The sequence below is a fragment of the Cibotium barometz genome, chromosome 47 (genome assembly GCF_041138505.1).
Source record: "Cibotium barometz isolate CiBa-2024 chromosome 47, ASM4113850v1, whole genome shotgun sequence".
In the NCBI taxonomy this organism is placed as follows: Eukaryota; Viridiplantae; Streptophyta; class Polypodiopsida; order Cyatheales; family Cibotiaceae; genus Cibotium; species Cibotium barometz.
In genome coordinates this window covers 11,227,837-11,239,120 of record NC_141092.1, presented here as the reverse complement: position 1 = coordinate 11,239,120, position 11,284 = coordinate 11,227,837, and the positions used below count along the sequence as shown (strand labels likewise).

The following is an 11,284-nucleotide window of genomic DNA, read 5'->3' as shown; positions in this document are numbered from 1 at the left end:
ACCCTACTCTTACAAAAGAGTACAGGCTTCCCAAACCTCTGCACTATGGTGCTTCATAAAGTAGCTCCAATATGCCAACCTTATTCTTCATGTAGTTTTCCTCCACCATCCTCTTAAATGCGACCTTTGAATTCAAAAATTTATTCACTAATAAATTATTTGTACAGTATAACTTTAAATTGATACAAAAAAGAACAATAAACACACCTTGAACCTCTTGTTAATCGTATGATTTTTATCTCTCCACGTGATTTCTTTTCAATTGGGAAACTTCATTACCAACATCTGCAGTAAAATGAGTAATCCCTCTCATTTATCAAGGCATTGACACTTGTAACACTAGTCTTGTGCATTGGTCACAAAAGTGGATTCAACACATGATGTGAAAAATATGATGACAGTGCATATTTGGATACTAAATGTAACACAATTTGGACTTGGTTTGCTTATTGAACACTAAGCATATCCAATACCTTCTAGTGTTGATGTTGTATCATCTACTTCATGTTTACATGTGGTGATCATGACTTCCTTCATTTTCTTGCTCGATATCTTGGAAGGACATATGATCTCAACCTATAAAATAAGACAAGCAATATTAACTTGGATACTAGCCTAAACACCCCACCTTATAAACCATGCATATATGAATAGCTCTACCTTTTGTTTTGGCATCTCCTCTCTACAATGACCCTCCTTTATCTTAACCTTAAAATTCATCATCATCCTCTTGTTCATCTTCATACACTAAATCATCATCTCCCAATGCATCTAGACCTATAACATCTTTCTCGTTAAGCTGAGGAGCTTCTATTTGATATTCAATTCTAGCAGCTTCCGCACACCATTCAGTCACATATGCATCTTTCTCCACCAAATTGGAGCAAGTCACCTCCAATGATCCTGACATAGTATCATCCATAGTCATGGCAATACATTTTCTTCTTAGAAGTAAGCATTCCGCAAGCACAATCCCTCTTGTCAATACATCAATGACATATCTATTCTTTGTTTCTCTGTGCAAAGTCCCATGACGAAAGATCTGATAAACTTATGATCTTTGACATCAAACACCATATTGGGGAATATGGGAATTTCCCATAAGTTTGGGACACGTGGTCAAAACTTAGGATTTGCCATAACTTGAACACCATTTAAACTCCAAATTGTGCACTTTAAAGCCTAATAGATTCCTCTTTTCGCAACAACAAAATCCATGTATAGTGTTAGCTTAGGTCAATTGTTGTGCCAACCTTTTTGTATACCTTTAGCCCATGAAGCCTATCTTGCTACTTATGTATCTATCTTGCTATGTTTGTATCCAATTGTTATACTAAGTGGTTACATGTACTAGAGCTTGACACTTTTTTGCAATTCCAATGTGTATCTTTTTTGTATGACATACCTTTTGAATGAAGTGAATGATTTACTTATGTCACATGGTGAATTATTTACTATGTGTGTCTGTCTATGCGTAAAGTATTGTGTATGATTATTTTTATTAAGATTTAAAAATGACCTTGACAATGGACATGTATTTGTTGTGTAGGGGTAAGAAGGTTATTAGAGGATGTTGAAGAGAATCAAGACTATTATCTTGTTATGTGGGATTTGAGCATACATGATCATTTTCAGGTCGACAAAATAAAAAATCATGTTATCACTTACAATGTCATTTGTATTCAAGGGTGGAGTGAAAGATGTAAAGACTATGGCTCATTGGCTCGCCAATCTCGCTGCACCGAGTATACAAGCTCCCACCATGGTTTAGGTTCAATAATCACCTTTCACTCCTAGAGCCCACATATGGATGGTCTTCACTTCCATTAACTTTGAAATGGATGGTCTTCACTTCCATTAACTTTGAAATGGAGAGCAATGATATTGGGCATGAATGAATTTCTGATGTACTCACTAAATGATAGAAGCCTCCTCATTTAATAGAATATTTTGTGGAAGTGCAAGGGAGATAATTCCCGTACTTTGTGCACAGGGATGTAGAATAGTTCTTTGTGGGATTGCCAACATATGGATGTGTACATTTGGAGTTTCAAGTGTTGTGTAATGTCATCCACTAGCGATTGGTAGCCCATTTTCCAAAATTATAGACTATGATTAAAGGTTTAATCAGCCAAGAGTTTTGCAAGACTACAAACTTTGAATTTGAGGGTAGGTAGCTAGTCTTCTTCAAGACTACAAACTTTGAATTTGAGGGTAGGTAGCTAGTCTTCTTCAACGTCTCAGAGTTTTTTTTGGAGGCATTCCCACAGTAAAATCAATCAACAAAAATTTTGTTAGATGATAGTTTATACAAGTGTTTTCTCAATAGAAATGGGACATACCACATACTAACAAATTGCAAATCCATGTGTCTAGCATGTCTTGAGAGTTTTCTTTTCTTATGAGTCACACATTGGCTATGGAATTAGCTCCTCTCAAAGGATCGAAGAGATGTATTTGTTGTAGAGGAAGATGATCAAAATAGCTCTACATCAAGAAGTTGTTCAATGGGGGCTACAAAGTAGTACATTTACGAGAGGATATATTTCTCGGGGGGGTCACTATATGTAAATCCTCTATATCACGTGCGTTCAAGGCCTATTTAAAAAGTCCCTTATCTGTGAATTTTTTAGTGAATATAATGTATCCTTTCCTATTCAAATCTGTAAATTTTTTTTAAAATACAATAAATAAATCCCCTCTGTAAATATATTTCTGTAAGTTTTAAATATTTAAAATGTCCTTCTGTTGAACCCACGTGATACTTACATATTTATACGAGTGACCCCCCCGAGATATATTTGGAGGATGATGAAAATACCAATGTTCTTTTTTCTATCTTATAGATTTTGTGATATATCAAACACTTTTTATATTTTCTTATTTGAATATAGAAAGTTAAAACTTCTTTGTAATACATTAAATACTTTTCGTATATCCACTTATTTGGATATACAAAGCTGTATCTTCTCCTAAGCTATAAATCCTATACAAGTTGTTTCTCATTTTTCAATGTAATTGAGAAGCATGGTGATTTGAATATCCATAGCCACTCTAAGAATTAATAGCACCTAGCGTTATTAGCAACTAAACTTACTTGAATAACATAAACACAAAGTCTTAAGGTAAACTTACTTAAAGTATTGTGAAACTGCTTCAAAGTCTTTAAAGCTGAGTTAAACGTCCTTAAAGCCCTGTGAAACTAAGTTAAAGCAACTTGCATTAAAGCATTACAAATTGAATTAAATCCCCTGAGAAACTTCTTTACAACATCAAGAAACTCACATGTAGTAGTACATGATGCAAGTTTTTAGCATCATAACAACATGTTCATGTAAGTATCACAATACATCTTAAGTGATCACTTAAGTGCAAGAGATTGAAAACTGACAATTACACCATCACATGTGGCATAGAAGACAATTATTATAACTACTTAGATAAGATCATTTCAGATAGAGAGAGTATCACACCAGCATGATAGAAAAGAGAACAAAATTTAATGGAATTTAAAAGTGAATGATTTACTAGATCCATAGTTCCAAAGATAGCTAAACCACAAAAGGTTTATTATTAGATGGCTTCATGTAAATCACATGAAAGCATAAAGACTTTGCTTTCACCTATAACTAGTTCCTTTTAGGGAACTTGATGGCCATCACCAAATGTGAGTACCTAAGAGAAATAGGCTGGTATTCAAGTAGCATATATTTATCTTACTCTAGATACTCATACCACTATCCCTTTACTATGTAAGGACTAACCAGGAAATAGTTTCGCTATGCATCCTTCTGTGACTTTATGTTGAGCTCCTTCAATACTGAACATTTTAGAATCCAAAAATCTGCACCTTCTACATCGTTCTCCTTGTAATTCATAGCAAAGTTGTCTCCTACCTATAAAGCATCATGGTGACCTACATTTATAGGACCATCAAGCACCAAATCCCCCCACTTCATCCTCGTCTTCATCGTCATCCTTATGCTCCATTGGAACTAATGTGGCACCATTGAAGAACCCAAGAGCCCCTCTTCATATTCTTCATCAATCACCCTTATCCTCCATTGGAACTAAAATGGGACCATTAAAGCCCCAAAGACCCCATCTTCATCATCATCCTTATCCTCCACTAGAACTAATTTTTGATACTGCCAACTCTCCATATGTGATTGATTGTTGCATCTTGTCCACTACCGCTGCATACACTAATCACAAAAGGATGATGAACTTTTGCATCTCAAAGAGAAAGTGTCAGTTTTTGAATAACCATTCACACTATGTATCAAGCATTGTCAAAGTCTTTTTTGAGGAATCTTTTTCTCTTCATAGAGTGCGAGTGATGGTTCTTGGGATGTTTTGATAGGGAAAATGTAGTGGGTGATGTCATGATGATAAGATCTCATGCTTGGTTAAGATTTGTTTAGTGGCCAAGAAATGGGAAAAAAGAGGTGCAGATGGGTGCAACAAGGTTTACAAGTGTGCTGGCGGGGTGGGAACAACCTCTAGTGAGGAACTATTCTTATGCCATGGTAAGTGGAAAGGTGGAATGCATATGAAGGGAATGTCAAAGATGTCGCATCTTCAGTGCATGGTGGGGACGGTATTTTATGCCCTGCTCTCTCAAAAGAGTATAGGGTTCCCAATGGTCTGCACTACCATGCTTCACAAAGTAATATGCAAACCTTATTCTTCATGTAGTTGTCCTCCACCATCCTCTTGAATGCGACCTTTTAATTCAAATATTAATTCACTAATAAATTATTTGTATGGTATATCTTTAAATTGATACAAAAAGAACAATAAACACACCTTGCACCTCTTGTTAATCATGTGATTTTTCTCTCTCCACATGATTTCTTTTCAATCGGGCAACCTCATTACTAGCATTTGTAGTAAAATGAGTAATCGCCCTCATTAATGAAGGCATTGACACTTGTAACACTAGTCTTGTGCATTGGTCAAAAAAGTGGATTCCACACATGATGTAAAAAATAAGATGACAATGCATATTTGGATACTAAATGTAACACAATTTGGACTTGGTTTGCTTATTGAACACTAAGCATATCTAATACCTTTTGGTGTTGCTGATGTATCATCTACTTCTTTGTCTACATGGTGATCATGCTTACTTCATTTACTTGCTCAATATCTTTGAAGGACATATAATCTCCACCTATAAACTAAGACAAGCAATATTAACTTGGATACTAGCCTAGACACCCCACCTTATAAACCATGCATATATGAACAACTCTACCTTTTGTTTTGGCATCTCCTCTCTGCAATGACCCTCCTTCATCTTCACCTTGGAATTCATCATCATCTTTTTGTTTATCTTCATACACTAAATCATCATCTCCCAATGCATCTAGATGTACAATATCTGTCTCATTAAGCTGAGGAACTCCTATTTGATCTTCAATTCTAGCAACTTCTGCACACCATTCAATTAGAGATGCTACTTTAGCATCATCCATATTCATGGAACTGCATTTTCTTCTTATAAGTAGGCATTCCATAAGCACAATCCCTCCTATCAATGCATCGATGACATATCTATTCTTTGTTTCTTTGTGCAAAGTCCCATGACGAGAGATGTGATAAACTCACGATATTTGACATCATATATAAACTTGAACTTCTTCTCCTCTTGTTGGCTTGAGAATGGACTCCATGAAATGTGCACTTTTTGACCTTGTTCATGGACCTTGGCAATGCTTTCAAAGGTATCCACTTTGCTTATGAAAAGCGCCACAACTGCAACTACAAGGCTCCCACTTATCCAACTTTTGGAGTTACTTGGATCACAGCTTCCTATTCTCATAATGGAACTTTGACACCACTTTAGCCATAGCTTCTATAAGAGTTCCAATCTGTGCAAAGATCATAAACACAACAAGCACATATTTGAGTTCTACATTGAGGTCATTCAACCCTTCAATGAATACTTCGAAAAAGTCCATCATCCAAAAAGATGATGCCTTTTTGTAAAGGTGGATACCGCTAGACCAAAAGCAACATGATGTAATTTTTTGCTCAACTCTCATATCTTCTCCATGTGTAGGCCGATTGTTGTGATGCTCATGGAATTCCTTTCTCTTAATGAACCTACCCAAATGCTTTTCTATATAAGTGCTGGAGGTAGGATATCACTCCCTTAAATAGGAAGGGATGGGGTGACTTTTGTTCAGTTGAGCCTATCTTTGACCCAATCCATAGAACAAGACAATAGTTCATCATACTCCTCCTCTCCTATCTGATATGTGTAACAAATTTCATCCCAATCTTTTTTCATTGTTGTAAGGTCATAGTAGAAATATACAATTGCCTCCTTGAGGACACGATTTGTTTTCATTCTCTTTGCCACTTTCTCCGTGTCTCTAAAGCTAGTCACATGATTTCAATTCTTCAAAAGAACTATACCTTTCATCATTTCATCTTGAAGTACTCTGACCTTATACAAAAAAAGGCTAGAAATACACCTAAACAAGGTGGTTCCTAGGGTCAGAGTGCCAAGAGCTTACCGTAGCTAGTGTCTCTTTAGGGTACTCTCTCTCTTTTTCTTAGCAGTAGAGGTAAGATCTCTTATTATTTCTCCCTTTGTGTTTGGGAGATTTCCATGTGCATATTCATGAAAAATGAATTACCAGTTCTTGAGAATATCATGCTCACGAAATAGTAGATGACCATATATCTTGTAGAATCCATGTTAAAGTGAATGTTCTATTGTCTCCACAAATTTCTGCAATAGTAATACAAAAAGGTGGTTAGAAATAAAACGAATCACACAAATAATTATTGAGGACCATGAATATTTCTGATTCATGGTGAGAAAGACTTACAAGCCAGTCACGGTGGTCTTTCTTCGTGACATTCACTGTATGTTTGGGTCTTTGAGGTAGACCACATCCCAACCATTGGCCTCTTGCTTGAGTGTGCTAATCCACAAACGGCTCCTTTTGCATAAACTTGGCTATAGAAATGTTGCCAAGAGTAGTCAATTCGGGTGGAAACTAAATATGATATTTGCATTTCTGTATCGAAATCTTTGCCTCAAAGCTTCCAATTTTGGATTATCTCATTTTTGGAGCCGCTTTGCTACACTAATTGAATGTTGACCAGAGATGATCCAATAATGTGATTTGAACATCTTCAAGGCTCAAATATTCTAGTGATTGGTTGTATATGGATCATATGGCATTAAAGTAGCCAAGATCTTCTTATGTTTTGGATGGGTGACCATGTCATACCTTACTAACCTAACCCAATTCAAATTCACCTTTCTATAAACATGTTTTAGGAGTTCAGAATTACTCTTTGTGACATTAATATTGAACACCTATTGCATGCCAAATTTCTAATACTGCTTTTGGTTGTCCAGAGTGAGCATTACTTGTTCACATTGTCATTCAAGTGATGGGAGGGACCAAATCTTCTTTCTCTAAATCCAAAACATCGTTATCTATTTTCATTAGGCTTGGAACAACTATAGAGGTTGAAGTATGCATGTTTTGAGCACCTATAAAGGCTACAGCAACAATGTTCTCACCACCTCTGGAGTCTAAAACAAGTATGTTATCAACACTTGTGGAGTTTGAAGAAAGCATGTTAGCACAACCTAAAGAGTTAGAACCATTAGCTTCATTGGTCCACTTATTTGACTGTTGAGATGCTAGTGTTTCCAAAGACCTTTCAGCTTTTGATGGTTGTGATCTTCCTTGTCCTTAAAAGGGTCTCTTCTCACCCATTGATTTTTGAACTTTCTCTTTAGCACTATCTTTACAATCCTTAAAATCTTGTGTGCATCTGAGTAGACTAAAGCATGGGTCATCCAAAGAAAATGTTTTCACTCTTTTGATCTAGAAGGTCATATCATTTCCTCTAGTTTTTGTAGGTTTGGATTTTAAAAAAATGGAAATTAATGGGTAGGTGCCAAACAAGTCAAATATTTCAATTAGAAAAAGTGAACATAAACAATTCCCCAATAATCTTGTGTGCATCTGAGTAGACTAAAGCATGGGTCATCCAAAAAAAACGTTTTCACTCTTTTGATCTAGAAGGTCATATCATTTCCTATAGTTTGTGTTAGTATGCCTAATTACTTGCATTTTTGTGTAGGTTTGGATTAGAAAAAAGAGAAATTAATGGGGAGGTGCCAAACAAGTCAAATATTCCAATTAGAAAAAGTGCATATAAACAATTCCCCAAGATATAAAAGATATGACCTCCAAAGCTATGCATGTGCATGCCAATCAGAAAATAAGGAGGTTGCATGCTTGCAACAGACTCCCTGTATAGCATTAGCTTAGGTCAATTGTTGTGCCAACCAATTTGTATACCTTTAGCCCATGAAGCCTATCTTGCTACTTATGTATCTATCTTGCTATGCTTGTATCCAATTGTTGTATTCAATGGTTACATGTACTAGATCTTGACACTTTTTTGCAATTCGAATATGCATCTTGATTGCGTGTTTAGTGTCAAGATGATATGGATCCCTAAGAGGAGCTTCTGTACAAGATTGTATTTCATGAGTTTGGGTTGCTATGAATGATGATGGACATGATGATGCGAGGTGTTTTGTGCTTATGTGTTGCTTATAGATTGAGACGTCTTTAGGTTGTTGGAAACTTAAGACTTATCTTATGACTTGAAGTTCGAAGTGGTATTGATGCAATTGTGAGGTGGTGTTAGAGGTCAACTACTAGGAGATGGGTTTTGTTTGAGTGTGGTATTGATGATCTTAGCATATCGGCGTAGCGGTGTGACATTTTTTCTCAATGTGTATTTGCGATATGTTTGCAATCCCACTTTGGTGATCTTTGCATATCCCCTAAATTGACTTCCCAAACGACTCTGGTTTTTCCTGACAAATGAGCTGTGTAGGAGCCATCCATTGCAATTGTAGCCTTGCAAAGCTGGCTCTAATTTCAACTCATGCTGGGTAGCACGTGAAAAAGAAATGCATTGTTTATAGACATTGTAGAGGTGGCAAGTGTATGAGGAACTTGCAATTGGGAAAAGCTTTGTTTCACATCAGATATTTTGGAAAACTTTATCTAATGACCAATACTTGTAAGATACCTACTTGATGTAAGGATCTGACATGGATTTTAAATAGAAAATGACAATTCTATTGTACTAGACTTGTGTCAATAGCCAATTTTGATTTATTAGCTAAAAAATAGTATTTTTTCCTAGTGTGAAGTTTTGTGCAAATAATATGGCTAAGTATAAAAGGAGTTACCACTTTGTTTTAAGTACATAGGAATTCTTATCTTATGAGAATTCTAGTTATACCACATTGCAAAATACCTGTGTAAATAAGCTACTTTTACAAGAACTCACATTGTGAAAAATTCATGTATAATGGATTTACGTGAATTTTCTATGCTTAAACATATTCTTGTGCGGAAAAAACCCTAGGTGAGTGCTTTGCAAAATCTCATTAGAGAGTGCTGCAACAATTAATTGTGACTTTGATTTGAGATAATTCTATGGCATGAAACATTTTCAAATTATGGATATGGCAGTGTAAAAAAGCTATTGTCATCATGAGAACTCTTGTTTTAGCCCAATGTAGACAAGAAGCTCTTATGAGAAATCACTTTCTGTGTATAGTAATTCTCTTATATGGGAGATAGTTGATCGACTCAGGTGACGAGGTTCTCTTAGCATGGTTAATCTTATGTGGTAAACATTTGTCTTATGTGGCAGATAGTTTACCTACTTATGTGAAAACATTCTTTTAGCATGGTTAATCTTATGTGGTGGTAAACATTTCTCTGTGTTGTGGAAAATATCATGGTCTACAAAGCTCACGTGATTGCTTTGCAAAATCTGATATGATTGCTTTACAAAATCTGATATGATTGCTTTACAAAATCTCGTGCGAGAGAATCAACAGTGTTTTCAATTTTAACATGGTTAATCTTTTATATGTGGGAAACATTTTGTAGTCTACAAGGCTCGTGTGATTGCTTTGCAAAACCTCACGTGATTTGCAAAACATTGTAGATCCAAATTTAACATTCCTAATCTTATATGTGGGAAACATTTCTATGTGAGCAAAAATTTGTGGTCTGCAAAGCTCATGGGAAATCGCTTTCCAAAATCTCATGCGATATTGCTTTACAAATCTCATGCGAGAGAATCGATCGAATATTGAAAATTTCAGTTGGGAATTAAGTATATCTAATCATGTGAAAGTATTCTTTTATCATATGTTGAGAGTTCTTATGGGTGGAAAATATCTATGTCCAAAAGTAGAAAAAGCTCATGTGTTAAAGTGCATGTTTGTAATTCATCATGTATGTGTATGTGTGTGTGTGTGTTCATGGTACTTGCAAAAAAAGAGAGAAAAAACTTCTCTGAATTTATTGAAAGTTCTCTCAACATTGTCTCGCCATATAAATTGTCATGAGGGAAGCAATGACCTTGTACAAGAATCCTCAGCTGCATGTCCACTGTAGCTGACCCTTGTTGTTCTCGATGCAAAAGTTGAGGTCGACGCTGCTGTGGACCAGAGCACCGGCTCGGTTGCGGCAGTCGGCGGACATCCAGAGGCCCCACCCTTCACCGTGCAGCTCCATGTTCTGGCACGACTTTGAGAACTCGCACCTGGCGGGGAAACCCAGATTTCCGTAGCAATCGGTACAGTCTAGCTGGCCGTCGTTATTGACCACATGCTCGTTGAGGTAGAGCTCGGACACCTTGAAGGTGGGCGGATGGCGGCCATTGCCGCAGGAGGCCCTCAGCGACATTCCATCGTTAACCAGCTGCATGTTGGTGCACGTGTACGCGAAGTTCCCTGGCTTCGATGGGTTACAGATCTGTAATAATTTTAACATATGAATGAATAAATAATTATATCTAAGAGGAAACATATATATACAAACAACGCAATCACAAAACATTTCTCACGCCGACGCCGGCTTCTGCTCCCTCCATCTGGCGCACGATTACAAGGACTAGTGTGATCATCGCTCCTAGCATCAGCCCTAGCTTTGTCGTCATATTGCTGCTGGCTGCGCGCGACTGTTGTTGCAAGAAGAGTACGCGAGACCCCTTTTTATAATCCGCGCCTGCGCAACTCCGACTAAGATGAAATATTTACTTCATTTTAGTGCTGGTCGGGAGGCATACATGGCATGGCTATTATATCAAAAGGAAAAATAATAATTTCAAGCCATGCATGCAAAAAGCACCAATTTCGGTTGGTTGGGATGGATAGAGAGAGAGAGAGAGAGAGAGTTATTGAAAGATTGGGTGGTCGATTGAG

The 11,284-nt window shown here is 36.7% G+C and overlaps 1 protein-coding gene across 1 annotated transcript; it reads right to left on the bottom strand.

Annotated features, from left to right (window-relative positions):
* Positions 1-10,454: 10,454 nt before the first annotated feature.
* Positions 10,455-11,019, bottom strand: LOC147611360 (cyanovirin-N homolog). Its single transcript, XM_086784894.1, has 2 exons — positions 10,927-11,019; positions 10,455-10,835 (listed from the first exon to the last, which is right to left on the bottom strand). Exons 1-2 carry the CDS (start codon positions 11,017-11,019, stop codon positions 10,455-10,457), a joined length of 474 nt encoding a protein of 157 aa, XP_086641020.1.
* Positions 11,020-11,284: the final 265 nt, after the last annotated feature.

Excerpts from the sequence above, each read along its gene's own strand:
- LOC147611360 (XM_086784894.1), bottom strand. The coding sequence starts at position 11,019 with ATGACGACAAAGCTAGGGCTGATGCTAGGAGCGATGATCACACTAGTC. Across the intron at positions 10,836-10,926 it reads GAGCAGAAGCCGGCGTCGGC|ATCTGTAACCCATCGAAGCC; the intron begins GTGAGAAATGTT and ends AAATTATTACAG.